Source organism: Oncorhynchus nerka, linkage group LG19, assembly GCF_034236695.1.
Source record: "Oncorhynchus nerka isolate Pitt River linkage group LG19, Oner_Uvic_2.0, whole genome shotgun sequence".
Taxonomy (NCBI): domain Eukaryota; kingdom Metazoa; phylum Chordata; class Actinopteri; order Salmoniformes; family Salmonidae; genus Oncorhynchus; species Oncorhynchus nerka.
The window spans coordinates 7,939,646-7,958,808 of NC_088414.1; the positions used below are offsets into that span (position 1 = coordinate 7,939,646).

Genomic DNA, 19,163 nt, shown 5'->3' on the forward strand with positions numbered 1-19,163 from the left:
AGTTACAACAGCCACAAAGTCGAAATTGGCAAAACTCCTCGCTTGGTGAGCAAAATAAACGCCACCAGCTGGAGAAGACCGATTTTGGTCCTGTTATCCCTTTCGCTTCGCATCTTCCTCTCTGGCTATATCAAAGACAGTACAGAAACTTTGTGGCTATATCATAAAAATGCATGAAAACTAAAAATATATTTTTGGTCTTAATTTAAGGTTAGGATTAGGCATAAGGTTAGCAGTGTGGCTAAATTTAAAATCAGATTTTAAGAAGATCAATTGTAGAAATAGGCGGGGTTTAGCGATTTGTGGCTGTTGTAACGACCAGGTGAAAGTTCAACCGAACTCCAGACATAATGGAAGTAAATCAGGCAAAACAAGAGCATCTACTTGCATTGAAAGGTATTTTACTGAGTTAAATATATGATAACATTGTTTAAACAATGTACTTAAGCAATATACTCATTTGGGTCGCGTTTGATTTGTCCGTTATGTTGATCTGAAAAGAAGAGGTTGTTTACATCTGAGACTGACAATTAACTTACTTGCTAATGTGTCGCTAACATAGATGCCAAGTAAACGTCAAATGAGAATATGATGAACAAACTAGCTAAATGCGTAGCTATTATCGAGTAACCCCTAATCAACATCAAGCTGTTTTCGTTGTCTTTTTTCTTCTTCCAAGAGCCAACCTTATTAGCGTAACGACTGTTAACGTTTGATAGTAGCTAGCTAATGTTAACGTTACCAATATTCTGTCACAATTTGCCATATCATGCACAAATTGCAAACTATGTCTAGAGCCTTAGATATGCAGTTTTAGAAACTGGTATTGGTCTTGTAAGCCTCACATCACAATGTTGATAGCCCACAGGACAGAAAGTTGTGGGTTCGCGATTCACCGTGGACAAGAGTTGGGGTGGAAAGATCTTGTTTATAGTAAAAGCATTGCCTTGGTCTTTTATCGTATTTTCAGGTCCAATAAAAAAAAGAAGCATTTTATAAACATTTCATGTAATTTTACACATTAGCAGAATGCTTTAATACCACACAAGTTACCGAAATTACAGGATTAGAATGGACATAGAATGTCATATTTCCCAAATGCCAAATAATTGTGTCTTGTTTGCAACCAAACGTTCCCTGTTTGCAAATAATTACATCTGAGACATCATTAGGAATCTGGGCATAATATTTTCAAAAGTTAGGCCTACCTTTCCACCCCAGACAGAGGCCTACCAATGCAGAAAATTTTAAACTTTAACTGCTGGCTATTCTTCTTCCGTAGTTTAACCCAACGAGAGAAGGTCACAAGTATTTCCCTAAAAGCTGTCTGGGTTTAAACATTGTCTATTGTACAGAAAGTGAATAGCTCAATCAATTGATAATGAAAGAATTACATTGCTTACCAAGTAAAGTCCATTTTATTTGTCTCCTCAGCTATAGAAGGTTGTAGCTCACGCCTCAATCACACTGACTGTCATTGTGCAAAATGGTATGCAGCATCATCTAGATAAACTACATTACCAAAAGTATGTGGAAACCTGCTCGTTGAACATCTCATTCCAAAATCATGGGCATTAATATGAAGTTATGGAGCTGCTGCTATAACAGCCCCAACTTTTCTGTGAAGGCTTTCCACTAGATGTCGAAATATTGCCGTGGGGACTTACTTCCATTTAGCCATGAGCATTAGTGAGGTTGGGCACTGCTGTTGGGTGATTAGGCCTGGCTTGCAGTTGACGTTCCAATTGGTGTTCAGTGGGGTTGAGGTCCGGGCTGTGTGAAGGCCAGTCAAGTTCTTCCACATGGATCTCAACAAACCATTTCTGTATGGACCTCGCTTTGTGCACGGGGGCATCGTCATGCTGAAACAGGAAAGGGCCTTCCCAAAACTGTTGCCACAAAGTTGGTAGCGCAGAATCATCTAGAATGTAATTGTATGGTGTAGTGTTAAAATGTCCCTTCACTGCAACCAAGGGGCCTAGCCTAAACTATGAAAAACAGCCTCAGATATTATTCCTCCTCCACCAAACTTTACAGTTGGCACTATACATTTGAGCAGGTAGCGTTCTCCTGGCATCCGCCAAACTCAGATTCGTCCGTTGGACTGCCACATGGTGAAGCGTGATTCATCACTCCAGAGAATGCGTTTCCACTGCTCCAGAGTCCAATGGCGGCCAGCATTACACCACTCCAGCTGACACTTGACATTGCGCGTGGTGATCTTAGGCATGTGTGCGTCTGCTCAGCCATGGAAACCCATTTCATGAAGCTTCCGATGAACAGTTATTGTTGTGACGTTGCTTCCAGAGGCCGTTTGGAACTCGGGTGTGAGTATTGCAACCAAGGACAGATGATTTTTACGTGCTTCAGCAGTTGGCGGTCCCGCTCTGTGAGCTTGCATGGCCTACCACATCACGGCTGAACCGTTGTTGCTCCTAGACATTTTCACTTCCCAAAAACAACACTTACGGTTGACCTTGGCAGCTCTAGCAGGGCAGAAATTTGATGAACTGACTTGTTGGAAAGTCACTGAGCTCTTCAGTATGGCCATTCTACTGCCAATGTTTGTCTCTGGAGATTGCATGGCTGTGTGCTTGATTTAACCTGTCAGCAACAGGTGTGGCTGAAATAGCCGGATCCACTCATTTGAAGGGGTGTACACATACTTTTGTGTATATATATTGTATGTATGCAACAAAAGTTCAACATTCACCTTCTACCATTTCTGTAAAGCTGTCTACGCATACAGTTTGATGCATATGTTCGATAAATCCAACGTATGCACCACACAGAACGCACTGCAACTGCCTCTGCAAACTAACGCTGCGAGGCAAATGCAGCATTCCATTGGAAATAAATATACTTCTGGTGTACCAAAATGCATTGACGCTGACAGTGTGATTGAGGCATCAGCTTCTGAATGTAAAAGAAACGAAACGATGATATTCCTATATGCAGTATGGGAGTAATGTCTTTCCCGGGTATTTTGCAGCTTGTTTCTAGCATAAAACATCTCGGTCCACTTTATGTAATCGGAATCCATTTTATTTTCTTAATGTTAAATTAACAAGGGGTAGGCTTGTGCTTTTTGACATTTTCTTTGATTAAAGTTAGGCCTATAGCATACCCTCTCATACCCCCTCAATTGGAGTTTTGGATTTTACTTAAAAGCCCTTCACTTACATGGAGGTAGGCTATTTAAAGGGTGCATGGTGTGTGGAGGAATCGACTGACAAATGTATGGATGTAGCAGCCTATAGCCTAATTTCTTCTTTCAAACAGGTAGTCCTAGCTCTTATGTATTAAATAGGAAGAAATGGGCACCAACACAAAACCCTCTTGTTGCTAGTAAATTCCAATTACAATGAAGACAGTTTAAATTAATTATGCCTACTCGAATTTGCATACTTTCAGCTGCCTACTTTCAGCACCACGAGCTGTCCATTTCCGATTGATAGCGCTGCAGGCTGCTGCATCAAGTTTCAGAAACAAAATGTAAGTTACTCAAATCTGGCTTATTGAGAGGTCAGTGGTATATGCACTCGGGAAGTATTAGACCCCTTGACTTTTTCCACATTATATTATGTTACAGACTTATTCTAAAATTAATTAAATAAAACACACAATACCCCATAATGACAAAGCGAAAACAGGTGTTTATTAATGGTATTACTTTATTTACATAAGTATTCAGACTCTTTGCTATGAGACTGGAAATTGAGCTCAGGTGCATCCTGCTTCCATTGATCATCCTTTAGATGTTTCAACAACTTCATTGGAGTCCACCTGTGGTAAATCCAATTGATTGGACATTATTTTGAAAGGGACACACCTGTCTATATAAGGTCCCACAGTTGACAGTGCATGTCAGAGCAAAAACCAAGTCATGATGTCGAAGGAATTGTTCGTAGAGCTACGAGACAGGAGTGTGTCAAGGCACAGATCTGGGGAAGGGTACCAAACAAATTCTGCAGCATTGAAGGTCCCCAAGAACACAGTGGCCTCCATCATTCTTAAATGGAAGACGTTTGGTACACCAAGACGCTTCCTAGAGCTGACCGCCCAGCAAAACTGAGCAATCGGGGGAGAAGGGCCTTGGTCAGGGAGGTGACCAAGAACACACCGGATGGTCACTCTGACAGAGCTCAAGAGTTCCTTCCTGAAAGACTGCATCTCTGCAGCACTCCACCAATCAGGCCTTTATGTTGGCCAGACGGAAGCTACTCCTCAGTAAAAGGCACATAACAGCCTGCTTGGAGTTTGCCAAAAGGCAGCTAAAGACTCAGACCACAAGAAACAAGATTTTCTGGTCTGATGAAACCAAGATTGAACTCTTTGGCCTGGATGGCAAGCGTGATGTCTGGAGGAAGCTTGGCACCATCCCTACGGTGAAGCATGGTGGTGGCAACATCATGCTGTGGGGATGTTTTTCAGCAGCAGTGACCTGAAGAATAATCAGGATCGAGGGAAAGATGAACGGAGCAAAGTGGAAAAAGTCCAGGTGTCTAAATACTTTCTGAATGCGCTGTATATCACTCGAGGTGGTGAGAACTTCAATCCATTTGGAGTAACTATCACAACACATGACTCACATCCAAATAAACAACAACAACATTGCCTGTTAAATCGAAATAACAAATTAAATTAGAATTACAACCTTTGATAACTGATTTTTTTACTTGATTGTATCCCATAAGGTAATTCAAGGAATAGTGAAATAGACTAGACGGGTGTCCCTCATTTAGGGACAGCGCTCTCTGCCCTTCTCATGGTCCGAAATCACACATATGATGACTATTGCTAAATTATAAACTTTTTCCTAATCATTCGTGTTTACATATCACATTTAAATCTCACCCAATGCTTCAAGTGAGGGTGATCAGGCCACACCAGAAAGTCCGAACAAAGGTCAGAGGTCATTCAGTCCTAGTGAGTGTTTCTTTCCGTTATCTACCCTTGTACCTCAGATATTATTTAAAGACATTTCAAACATTTCGTGTACCAGGTTTACTTTGGGTTTTTCAGCACATTTCTTATCAAGAGAAGTGATGTATGCAACCAAAAGTCAGAAAATAGATACTTCAGACAATTTTGTTCCCTTTTAAGGTGCATCCTTTCTAACCTGTGAAAAAACCCACTAAAACCGAATAAAAAGACCCCATAAATCAAATTCGGTATTAACATCACTAACAAATATTCAGAACAGATGGGTTGTGTGTGCTTGTGCTGATGTGTGTGGTAACACAGGGCAAAAACAAACATGGCCAGGCCTTACTTGATTGGGAGCTGGGTACCTTTTATACTTAAAAGAACTGCAGAATATTACTAACTACTCTCCCAAGGGAACAGCCTCTGGATACATTTCAAAGGGAGCGATATGGACACTCCATCTTCTCCTAAAAGGGAAAATGTACATTCCTTTAGTTTTCTTTTTGCCAAGTCTTAATCAGTAACAGAACTACAGACAAAACAAAACATGATAACTTCTGTTCACAGAGAGGACACTGTCCTCCCTCCACTCTTTAATCGTTTGTGTTTTAATCTACCTCAACTAGAGTTCACATGGACATTTCCGGAAAGTTTCCGACCCTTTGCAACCCTAACCCCAACGTTTAATGTAGGTACTATTACCAACCTCCGTTGGATATTCACTATTTGTTTCACACTCATTAATGTATACTATTTTAAGATTTAATATGCACTAAATCGATACAGATCTACTCATTAACAACACAATTGCTTTTTTAAACTTTACAATTACAATTGTTTCTTTAACGCTACAAACTATTACTCACAATATTAACCTCTTGCCTCTACTTGGGACGCTTGCGTCCCAACTAGAGCTCTGGAAATGCAAATGCGCTACGCTAAATGCTAATAGTATTAGTTAAAACTCAAAAGTTCATTAAAATACACATGCAGGGTATCAAATTAAAGCTACACTCGTTGTGAATCCAGGCAACAAGTCAGATTTTTAAAATGCTTTTCGGCGACAGCATGAGAAGCTATTATCTGATAGCATGCACCAATACACTACAACAGAAAAGCACAGCAGGGGACGTAAACAAAATAATTAGCATTTCGGCGTTACACAAACCGCACAATAAAATAGAAAACAGTCATTACCTTTCACCATCTTCTTTGTTGGCACTCCTAGATGTCCCATAAACACTATTGGGTCTTTATTTCGATTAAATCGGGCCATATAAAGCCAAAATATCGTTATATGTAGACTGTGTGATAAACGAAAAAAACAGCGATTTCACAACGTAACGTCATTTTTTAAATTCAAAAAGTAGACGATAAACTTTCACAAAACACTTCGAAATACGTTTGTAATGCTACTTTAGGTATTAGTAAACGTTAATAAGCGATAAAAATCATCCATAGGCGATGTAGAAATCATTAGCTGTCGTCTTGGAAAAAATTTCAGGAGAGAGCTCTTCCGGAATGATCTGGGCGGAGACCGGAGGTAAGTGGTGCCCCTCTTCGGTTCAACCAAGAATCAAAGATGATTCAATTCACAAGACTCTAGACAACATGGGGATGCTGTGGGAGTTGAATGCTCGGTCTTATCTAATTCGGCTCACTGTTAACAATTGCTGGAAGTGGCGCAAGGATATTTATTTCCATTTTCTGTGATCAGGTTTTCCTGCGCTTTCCGATGTAACGCACGTTATGTAATAGCCACAGTCGTGATTTAACCAGTTTTAAAAACGTCCGAGGGTTTCCTATCCACACATTCTAACCATATGAACGTACTATATTCCTGGCATGAGTAGCAGGGCGCTGAAATGTTGCGCGATTTTTAACAAAATGTTTAAAAAGTAGAGGGTCGACTGAAGAGGTTAACTCCACTCTAGTTCCTCGTGAGGACCCATCCTCCCTTTAGTCAATTCTATAATTCAGAATATTAACTCCACTCTAGTTCCTCGTGAGGACCCATCCTCCCTTTAGTCAATTCTATAATTCAGAATATTAACTCCACTCTAATTCCTCGTGAGGACCCATCCTCCCTTTAGTCAATTCTATAATTCAGAATTCAGAATAAAACGGAATAAAGTGTCTCATGGGATTAAAAACCCCCACGAATTTCTGAGCTTGCAAGGAATGTTTGGACGTGCCAATTTGAACTTGTTATCTTTTTAGAATCCATTCCCATGGCATTTTGCATAGATTATCTAACCCCAAAATTGGTTCCACACCTGTCGCCTGTTCGGGACTAAAATCTACGACCGACCCTAAATCTACGACCGATCGTAACACATTGGGACTACTGAATAATCTCAGGCTTTCTAGGTTGCTATCCATCTCCCCAAGATGTAAGAATGAGTAGTAACAGGTGTAGTAACTTTGCCTACCTTGTTTAAATGTGCCGGCTCCTGTTTCACTGATTCGGACTCTCCAGTTCGACACTAAATCGTGGTGAATCCTGCCGACAACGCCAACTGTTGTGTTCTGAACAAACTGATTAAACCTCAAACGGACAACTAGAAATAGCTCAAGCCAAGTTTATTCACCCACTGGGTCATACAGCTACAAAGCCAAGACATGATTACACAACTCCTTACACATCTAGACAACCAATACATCTCTGTTGCTAGGCAGGAATTGAATTGGTTCCTCTCATTGGTGTAGTCACAGCCCTGTCTGTTACTAAAACCTTTGTGGAAGTGGGTGTGTGAGATAGTACTGCAGTAGGAGAGTCGTTGTAGTGGGCCTCTCTTGCCCCCCTCCCAGAGGTTTCTTCTCACTTCATCTGTTGATTTGACCTCAACACATTCCTCACTCCTCCCTAGTTCTGCAGCCGGCCTGCCTTATCAGACTCTAACAATTTGCCTCATCAGAAACATGGAACAGAAGATGTTTCTAGTAACTTAGTAACTTTCCATACACCTAGTTCCCATATACCCTTCATATCCTTATACATGTAAAGTAATTAATGAGTTACAGTATGGCAACGTGAATCAGTACATTTAAATTAGAACCTAACGGTAAGTGTGTTTTGCTTTTGTGAAATTATTTTTGATGTAATTTAAAAGTAGAAGGATTTATGTTTCTAGAACTGTACCGCAATTGAGAATCGATTCATGTTTAGAGTATTTGGCTGTTTTGACTTCCAGAGCAAATTTGCCCATTTAAACAGAGCATGTGAGGTCCTTGGCCTATAAGGAGTAACGTTAGGCTCCTTTAGTCCATTATTGGGATAACTGTAACCGAGCTATGTATCATTTATTTAGCTAATATTGGATGATGTCTTCCGAGCTATACATATTTGGCTACTAAACTCCGCAAAAAAGAAACTGTCAACTGCGTTTATTTTCAGCAACCTTAACATGTGTAAATATTTGTATGAACATAAGATTCAACAACTGAGACGTAAACTGAGCAAGTTCCACAGACGTGTGACTAATATAAATGGAATAATGTGTCCCGAAGAAAGGGGAGGTCAAAAGTAACAGTCAGTATCTGGTGTGGCCACCAGCTGCATTAATGTTGAATCTAGGGGGCACTATTTTCATTTTTTGAAAAATAACGTTCCCAAAGTAAACGGGCTATTTTGTCAGGACAAGATGCTAGAATATGCATATAATTGACAGCTTAGGATAGAAAACACTCTAAAGTTTCCAAAACTGTAAAAATATTGTCTGTGTATAACAGAACTGATATTGCAGGCGAAAGTCTGAGAAAAATCCAATCAGGAAGTGACTCATGTTTTGAAAGCTCTGCGTTCCGATGCTTCTCTATTGAGCAGTGAATGGGCTATCAACCAGATTCCTTTTTCTACGTATTCCCTAAGGTGTCTACAGCATTTTGACGTAGTTTCACGCCTTTATGTTGAAGAATGAGCGTAAGCGACTACATTGTGTAAGTGTCCGGCTGAGGGCTCTCAGAGTAATTCTTGCGTAATAGACAGAGGTAGCTATATTTCCTCCCGGTCTTACTGAAAATACAGCTGTCCCGGTGGATATATTATCGAATAGATATTTGAAAAACACCTTGAGAATTGATTATAAACAACGTTTGCCATGTTTCTGTCGATATTATGGAGCTAATTTGGAATATTTTTCGGAGTTGTCGTGACCGCAATTTCCGGTCGAATTCCCAGCCAAACGTGAAGAACTAACGGAGTTATTTTGGCTACAAAAATAACATTTTTTGGAAAAAAGGAACATTTGCTATCAAACTGGGATTCTCGTGAGTGAAAACATCCGAAGCTCATCAAAGGTAAACGATTTAATTTGATTGCTTTTCTGATTTTCGTGACCAGGTTGCCTGCTGCTAGCTAGGCATAATGCTATGCTAGGCTATCGATAAACTTACACAAATGCTTGTCTTGCTTTGGCTCTAAAGCATAATTTCAAAATCTGAGATGACAGGGTGATTAACAAAAGGCTAAGCTGTGTTTCACTATATTTCATGAATATGAATATTTTCTAGAAAATATTTTTTGTCCTTTTTTTGTCCGTTGCGTTATGCTAATTACTGTAGTTGATGACAACGCTCCCGGATCCGGGATGGGTAGTTACAAGAAGTTTGTACTGCAGTGCATCTCCTCCTCATGGACTGCATCAGATTTGCCTGTTCTTGCTGTGAGATGTTACCCCACTCTTCCACCAAGGCACCTGCAAGTTCCCGGATATTTCTGGGGGGAATGGCCCTAGCCCTCACCCTCCAATCCAACATGGGATTGAGATCCGGGCTCTTCGCTGGCCATGGCAGAACACTGACATTCCTGTCTTGCAGGAAATGACGCACAGAACGAGCAGTATGGCTGGTGGCATTGTCAGGATGAGCCTGCAGGAGGGTACCACAGGATGCAGGATGAGCCTGCAGGATGTCTTCTCTGTAACGCACAGTGTTGAGATTGCCTGCAATGACAACAAGCTCAGTCCGATGATGCTGTGACACACCACTCCAGACCATGATGGACCCCCCCACCTCGAAATCGTAACGTGTAACGCTCATTCCCTCGATGATAAAGGCAAATCCGACCATCACCCCTGGTGAGACAAAACCGCGACTCGTCAGTGAAGAGCACTTTTTGCCAGTCCAGACAGTCCAGCGACGGTGGGTTTGTGCCCATAGGCGACGTTGTTGCCGGTGATGTCTGGTGAGGACCTGCCTTACAACAGGCCTACAAGCCCTCAGTCCATCCTCTCTCAGCCTATTGCGGACAGTCTGAGCACTGATGGAGGGATTGTGCGTTCCTGGTGTAACTCGGGCAGTTGTTGTTGCCATCCTGTACCTGTCCTGCAGGTGTGATGTTCGGATGTACCGATCCTGTTCAGGTGTTGTTACAAGTGGTCTGCCAATGCGAGGACGATCAGCTGTCTGTCCTGTCTCCCTGTAGCACTGTCTTAGGCGTCTCACAGTACGGACATTGCAATTTATTGCCCTGGCCACATCTGCAGTACTCATGCCTCCTTGCAGCATGCCTAAGGCACGTTCACTCAGATGAGCAGGGACCCTGGGCATCTTTTGGTGTTTTTCAGAGTGAGTAGACATGACACTAAAAAGAGGCCTAAGTTTTCATAACCATGACCTTAATTGCCTACCGTCTGTAAGCTGTTAGTGTCTTGACTATTCCACAGGTGCATGTTCCATTAATTGTTTATGGTTAATTGAACAAGCATGGGAAACGGTGTTTAAACCCTTTACAATGAAGATCTGTGAAGTTAATAAATAAAAATCCAAATATCTTTGAAAGACAAGGTCCTGAAAAAGGGACGTTTCTTTTTTTTTGCTGAGTTTGGTTACCATTACTACTGTTTTATCTGGAGGATAGCCGTTGTGACTTAGGTAGTGTAAAGCATAGCACAGAGAATTTTCCACCTACCATTACTTGACGACACTTCCTCAATTCCCGACTTGGAAGACAACACGCGTCTTCTAAACTTCCATTGCTAGTTGCAGGTGGTTTGTTTCAATTTAGAAAAAGCTCCTTTATTAAATTATACATTTTTTGCTGCAATGTTTACGCCGCCATCTTTGTTAGGGTATGTGTTACAGGTATTAGGGTTTCCCTAATATTATCACAGATGAAAGGTGAAGTTATCATTTGGTATTACCATTGTAAAGTAAGAGGATTTGCAGCGTCATATAGAGCTGGGGTAGCTACGCAATTACTTTTTGAGAAGGTTCGGTCACACATTTGTTAGGTGGCAAAGGTCTGGATTGATATTGTCATTTATGGGTGTTGTAACAAATCCCCACCTCTTAAACCCATGCACCTTCAAACTGTTCACTTCTTAAACCCATGCGCCTTCAAACTGTTTTGTTGGCTGAGAGAAAATGTTGCAGTGTTCTAGCTAATTTCCTGCAATTCTACACATTGTTCCATGCCTTGTGTGGGTAAATCCATTTGAATTCAAAAACATTTTGACATCACTCCTTTTGATTTGAACCAAAACTTCCATTCATATTTGCCTTTTGAAGAAGTGCTCAGAAAGATAAAGGTGCTGAAATTTGACCTATTTTGCCCACGATACCATGAGACATCCATGGCTTCATCACTGGAAAATATAAATGGTTGAGATTTGATCAAATCTAAAAGTTTACAAACAGGGTTGTCAAACTATATATATATTTTTAATAGAATTTTATTTTATTTTATAAACCTTAAATGACAATTATCTAAAACGTTATAATTTTTTTCATATTAACATATGTTGTAGATTAGACCCCATTTTACATAATCTGAGGGTTTTGTGTCCCCGCCATTGGTTGAGACACAACATGTTCTTGAATACAGGGTGGGTGTCATGTTTTGGCTGATAAATGTACTAAAATGGAAATAACATTTTTAACTTTCAAATGGTACCACATCAGAGAATGTTGACTTGAATGGGAATATCTGTTGTTTTGAATTATACTGTCAATCCTCCATAGGAAACCTATTGAAATATAGATAATAAAACTCGCCATTTCAGTTGACATTCGACATTGGGTGGAACAGCGGCCTTCTTTGTGGTAGTAATTAAAGTAAAAATGACAATGGTGTACCAGCTAAATTGCAGTGGTCTGAATGATCAGTCCATTCTATTCATTATATATCTATGATTGAAATGACACCCACCCTGTGGCTAGTTATTTCATAGTTTTGATGTCTTCACTATTATTCTACAATGTAGAAAATAGTACAAATAAAGAAAAACCCTTGAATGAGTAGGTGTGTCCAAACGTTTGACTGGTACTGTATATATGTGTTCCTTATCTTTCAGTGATGGGGTCATAATATTTTGAAGCTTAAGCAGTTCAAAAGATGGCGCCAGAAACGTCTCTGTTTCTAAGATAACTCAATAAATCTGTAATTAATTTAGATGTTTTTGCTGAGGATGTTTTAGTTGCACAATTTTACATCTAACTGAGGTGTTTGGTGCAGTATTTTTCAAGTAATTTTGTTGTTGTTGTCTTACAGTATGTAAACAAAGTCGGAGCTGCTGGGCGGGTCTGTCTCACTGTCTATGCTATTGGGATAGAGAGCAATCACCGCAGCTGTTCACCCCATGTTAGTGCGAAAATGGACATCAAAACCCAACCTTTGTTTACGCTTCGATCACACCGACAGCATCATTGCATTTTGGTACACCAGAAGTACATTAATTTCCAATGAAACGCTGCATTTGCCTTGCAGCGTTGCAGAGGCAGTTGCAGTACGTTCTGTGTGGTGCGTACGTTGGGTTTGCGTCAAACTGTATGCGTCAAACTGTATGCGTTGATGGCTTGACAGAAATAGTAGCAGAAGGTGAATGTTGTTACATACAGTGGGGCAAAAAAGTATTTAGTCAGCCACCAATTGTGCAAGTTCTCCCACTTAAAAAGATGAGAAGGCCTGTAATTTTCAGCATAGGTACACTTCAACTATGACAGACAAAATCCTACAATGTGATTTTCTGGATTTTTTTCTTCTAATTTTGTCTGTCATAGTTGAAGTCTACCTATGATGAAAATTACAGGCCTTCTCATCTTTTTAAGTGGGAGAACTTGCACAATTGGTGGCTGACTAAATACTTTTTTGCCCCACTGTACATATCCAGATGATGCTGCGTGCTCGTTTGCGCAATGACTCTGTCAGTATGATCAACGCGTTACCCGTTGTGACTCACGGATGTTCCAAACTCCGTTTTAGACGAGATGGACTTGACGACCAAAATTATCCTATTTACACTTTGTAGTACATTTTGACACTAGAATAACCGTTTCTGACTCATATCGATGCCAAAGGCACTCGTTGCTTTTTAAAGGCAGTTGCTCTTTAATGTGTCAAATAGCATGTTATTTCATGTTAACGTGGAATTTTGATCTAGAATTGCAAGCAAGTAAACTAGCCTTACCCTAACTGAACTATTTTATCTCTTTTATCCTTTGCCTTTCACAGTGATGCGGTTAACAAAACCCACACTCTTCACTAACATGCCAGTGACGTGTGAAGATCGAGACCTCCCAGGTAAGCATCTTGGTTTATTTTACTGCCAACATGTAGTGGAGTTGTATAATCTTTGTTAGGCCTATTCATTTTTCTTTGCAGCTGTAATTCAAAATAAATGACAGGCATATCAATATAGAACAGAGAAAAGCTAGAAAGTCTTGAGTCAAAATGCATTCAACCCCTTTGTTATGGCAAGCCTAAACAAGTTCAGGAGTGAAGATTTGCTTAACAAGTCACATAAAAAGATGCGTGGACTTTGAATGACTACCCCATCTCTGTACCCCACACATACAATTATCTGTAAGGACCCTCAGTCGAGTAGTGAATTTCAAGCATAGATTCAATCAAAGACCAGGAAGGTTGTCCAATGCATCGCAAAAAGGTGCACAAAAAGGTGCACCTTTTGGTAGATAGGTTAAAATAAAGGATATCCCTTTGAGCATGGTGGAGTTATTCATTAAGCTTTCGATGGTGTACCAATACACCTAGTCACTACAAAGATACCGGCATCCTTCCGGAGAGAAAGACAATCGCTTAGGGATTTCACCATGAGGCCAATTACCGAGTTTAATGGCTGTGATAGGTGTGGCCAATTAGTGGTGCGGCCAACACACCTGAACTCACTCAACAATATAGAGGACAGAAAAAGTTTTGTTGATGCTGAGAATGGAATGTATGTTTTTAAATGACATTAGTAACGTTCAAAGAAGGTTTTCTTGTGGTTTTTATGGAAAGTTTTTATTTATTTTTATGTTCTGTGAACATGACTTTAAATGGAACCATGAGGAAACCTGTAGAAAATGTTATGCTGAAGTACGGAAATTTCCACTATTGGAGAACATTCCCAATGTCAAACCAGTTGCAGAACGTTCCGAGAACATTACCCAAATTTAAATGAGATGCAACCATGTTTGAACTTTTAGGAAACATTCTGTTAAAGAAAATGTTTGTTTTGTCAAGTTCCTTAAATGTGCTGAGAATATTCCAAAGCCAAACAGCTATCCTGCACCATTCCCAGAAATTTGTGGGAAGGATGTATGCTAAATAACCATAGCGCAACCATACTCTCATCAAGCTCTTAAGAAACATGGTTCTCAAAACATTACGTGCTAGCTGGGTACTAACCTAAATGACAGAGTGAAAAGAAGGAAGCCTGTACATAATATTCCAAAGCATCCTGTTAGCAATAAGGCACTAAAGTAATACTGCAAAAAACATTTCAAAGAAATGAACTGTTTGTTCTGAATACAAAGAGCTATGTTCGGGGCAAATCCAAAACATCACTGAGTATCACTCTTCATATTTTCAAGCATGGTGTTGGCTGCGTCATGTTATGGGTATACTTGTCATCAGCAAGGACTAGTGAGGTTTTTTTTAGGATAAAAATAAATTGAATAGAGCTAAGCACAGGCAAAATCCTAGAGGAAAAATTAGTTAAGTCTGCTTTCCACCAGACACTGGGAGACAAATTCACCTTTCAGCAGAACAGTAACTTAAAACACAAGGCAAGGCAAAATGATTCAGCCCCTTTACTTTCAGTGCAGCAAACTCTCTCCAGAAGTTCAGTGAGGATCTCTGAATGATCCAATGTTGAACTAAATGACTAATGATGATAAATACAATCCACCTGTGTGTAATCAAGTCTCCGTATAAATGCACCTGCACTGTGATAGTCTCAGAGGTCCGTTAAAAGCGCAGAGAGCATCATGAAGAACAAGGAACACACCAGGCAGGTCCGAGATACTGTTGTGAAGAAGTTTAAAGCCGGATTTGGATACAAAAAGATTTCCCAAGCTTTAAACATCCCAAGGAGCACTGTGCAAGCGATAATATTGAAATGGAAGGAGTATCAGACCACTGCAAATCTACCAAGACCTGGCTGTCCCTCTAAACTTTCAGCTCATACAAGGAGAAGACTGATCAGAGATGCAGCCAAGAGGCCCATGATCACTCTGGATGAACTTCAGAGATCTACAGCTGAGGTGGGAGACTCTGTCCATAGGACAACAATCAGTCGTATATTGCACAAATCTGGCCTTTATGGAAGAGTGGCAAGAAGAAAGCCATTTCTTAAAGATATCCATAAAAAGTGTCGTTTAAAGTTTGCCACAAGCCACCTGGGAGACACACCAAACATGTGGAAGAAGGTGCTCTGGTCAGATGAAACCAAAATTGAACTTTTTGGCAACAATGCAAAACGTTATGTTTGGCGTAAAAGCAACACAGCTCATCACCCTGAACACACCATCCCCACTGTCAAACATGGTGGTGGCAGCATCATGGTTTGGGCCTGCTTTTCTTCAGCAGGGACAGGGAAGATGGTTAAAATTGATGGGAAGATGGATGGAGCCAAATACAGGACCATTCTGGAAGAAAACCTGATGGAGTCTGCAAAAGACCTGAGACTGGGACGGAGATTTGTCTTCCAACAAGACAATGATCCAAAACATAAAGCAAAATCTACAATGGAATGGTTCAAAAATAAACATATCCAGGTGTTAGAATGGCCAAGTCACAAATGCTCTCCATCGAACCTCACTGAGCTCGAGCTGTTTTGCAAGGAGGAATGGGAAAGAATTTCAGTCTCTCGATGTGCAAAACTGATAGAGACATACCCCAAGCGACTTACAGCTGTAATCGCAGCAAAAGGTGGCGCTACAAAGTATTAACTTAAGGGGGCTGAATAATTTTGCACGCCCAATTTTTCAGTTTTTGATTTGATAAAAAAGTTTGAAATATCCAATAACTGTCGTTCCACTTCATGATTGTGTCCCACTTGTTGTTGATTCTTCACAAAAAAATACAGTTTTATATCTTTATGTTTGAAGCCTGAAATGTGGCAAAAGGTCGCAAAGTTCAAGGGGGCCGAATACTTTCGCAAGGCACTGTACATGTGCAATGATCTATCTGTAAATAGCCATATACTGTATTTATTTATTTGTTTATTTTGCTCCTTTGCACCCCAGTATCTTTACTTGCACGTTCATCCTCTGCACATCTATCACTCCAGTGTTTAATTGCTATATCGTAATTACCTTGCCACTATGGCCTATTTTATTGCTTTACCTCCCTTATCTTACCTCATTTGCACACAATGTATATAGACTTTTTTCTGCTGTGTTATTGACTGTATGTTTGTTTACTCCATGTGTAACTCTGTGTTGTTGTATGTGTCGAACTGCTTTGCTTTATCTTGGCCAGGTCGCAGTTGTAAATGAGAACTTGTTCTCAGCGAGCCTACCTGGTGAAATAAATAAAATAAAAATATGTGTGTTAACCCTTTACACTTGTGGGAATTGGCCTGTTTCTGTTTCTTACAGAAGAAATATGAAACGCATATGCATAACCATGGTACCAATTGAAAGGGAACCATTTGGAGATGATGCAAAATTGATTAGACTGACGCTGACGACACAACCGTTCACAAGACTGAATCCAAACATTACACTGATTTTATGTGCATTTTATATTTACTGTACTTTTCACTGCATTTGTTGTTAATGAAATTTGAAAATTCTCTGGATCCATTCAGTTGCACGATAAGAATATAGACAAAACAAATTACAAGTGTTTGAGTGAAAGGACTAACTGGTGTCTCCAAGTGGCCACAGCTCTCCAAAGTGTGCACATTTCTTAAATCATTTCAATGCACTTTTATGACTCAACTATAAGGGGCTTTTTTGAGCTCTCCCAGCTGTGCTGTTGAGGAACTACAGCAAGCACACTTGTAGTTGTATTGAACACAACCCTGCATCCCAGCCATCACACAATTACTGTTCCAAAAAAACGGTCCATTATAAATCACAATCTACAGGTGGGCGTCATTTGAAAGCTTGTTCTATTGTCAACATGACTAGCTAAGTTTAATAGAAAATTATATTATAGTGTTAGGTTTTCACAAGGCAATTCAGGTAAACTGATTATATAATTATATATTATTGGATGTAATGTATTTGTGTATTGTTTTAGTGAGTATTGGTATAGTGTGATGTGTAAAGGCACTTACCTGCCCAGGGACTACGGGTGCACATTAGCTTTTGGCTAACCCCAGCACATTTACATGGATGTTGTGATGTAGATAAATATGCATTGTCCCGCGATGATAATTGAGTGTTTTTCATTTTGGAGGCCTGCCTACTGCAATGTGAGCACTGGGCTGGTAACCCAACGCCACAGAACCCATAAATCACAGTGACACTTCTGGGTAGGGACGCTATTTATACCAGGGTGGAGAAATTAAATGAAGGCATAGCCGTAAATCAAGATGAACGACTAGAACACTATATTTCAGAGACAGAAAATAAATTGTGATCGTTTTTATGCCACCCAGCTCTCGTATCTTCCACACTGCTCCTCTGAAGGCAGCCTTTTACTCAGAGATTTAGAATATTGACATTGATCATCAATATTTCATTTACAAAACTAACATGATGGGAAATCTGATGAGACCTGACGATTGTGTGTGCGCGTGCATTCTACAGGAGATTTGTTCGATCGGCTCATGAAGGAGGATCCATCCACTATTAAAGGAGCAGAGGCTTTAATGCTGGGAGAGATGCTCACACTACCTCAGAACTTTGGGTAATAAACACTACAACAGCCCTTTTGAACCCTTTTACGTATATAGAACAGGATGAAATGTCTAGAGAAGCACACACAACTAGCAGTTTACACTGAATGTACAAAACAGTTAGAACTTTCTTCCTAATATGGCCCTGAGAACAGCAATTTGTCGGGGGAATGGACTCTACAAGGTGTCGAAAGCGTTCCACAGAGATGCTGGCCCATGTTGACTCCAGTGCTTCTCACAGTTGTGCCAAGTTGGCTGGATGTCCTTTGGGTGGTGGACCATTCTTGAAACACACGGGGAAACTGTTGAGTGTGAAAAACCCAACAGCGTTGCAATTCGTAACCCCTTGACCTTTTTCGCTGACATCACTCTTCTGCTTCTGTGGTGAAAGGTAGCAGAGCTAGAGCGGTATTTGTCAGACCATGCGACATCCCAGAAATCGGTCTTCTCACAAAAACGTCTGTAGCGTCCAAACGGTTTGGCCTAGAAACCAATCGATTGAATGCTGAGACTCTCATGAACACAATGGTGTTCTCCATTTTTGGTAGTGGAAGTATACAGTGCATTTGGGAAGTATTTAGACCCCTATACTTTACACACTTGTACATTACAGCCTTATTTCTAAAATGTATCAATCTACACACAATACCCCATAATGACAAAGAAAAAAAATGTTGTTTTTTGTTGCTAATTTCTAAAAACTTTAACTGAAATATCACATTTACATAAGTAGACCCTTTACTCAGTACTTTGTTGACGCACCAACAATTACAGCGTTGACTTTTCTCTCCAGAGATGTTCGATCAGGTTCAAATCCCGGCTCTGGCTGGGCCACTCGAGGACATTCAGAGACTTGTCCCAAAGCCATTCCTGTGTTGTCTTGGCTGTGTGCTTAGGGTCGTTGTCCTGTTGGAAGGTGAACCTTCGCCCCAGTCTGAGGTTCTGAGTGCTCTGGAGCAGGTTTTCATCGAGGATCTCTCTCTACTTTGCTCTGTTCATCTTTCCCTCGAACCGGACTAGTCTCCCAGTCCCTGCCTCTGAAAAACATCCCCATAACATGATGTTGACACCACCATGTTTCCTCCAGACATGACGCTTGGCATTCAGGTCAAAGAGTTGAATCTTTGTTTCATCAGACCAGAGAATCTTGTTTCTCATGGT

The 19,163-nt window shown here is 40.4% G+C and overlaps 1 protein-coding gene across 2 annotated transcripts in view; it reads left to right on the top strand.

Annotated features, from left to right (window-relative positions):
• The first annotated feature begins 287 nt into the window (after positions 1-287).
• The window catches only part of LOC115147153 (trafficking protein particle complex subunit 13-like), a 30,415-nt gene continuing 11,539 nt past the window's right edge, over positions 288-19,163 (top strand). For both annotated transcript variants that reach the window (XM_029689199.2, XM_029689200.2), the window contains exons 1-3: positions 288-396; positions 13,382-13,450; positions 17,914-18,013. In XM_029689199.2, coding sequence (XP_029545059.1) covers positions 351-396; positions 13,382-13,450; positions 17,914-18,013 — 215 coding nt within the window. In that variant the 5' untranslated portion in view covers positions 288-350. The remainder of the gene's footprint in view (positions 397-13,381; positions 13,451-17,913; positions 18,014-19,163) is intronic.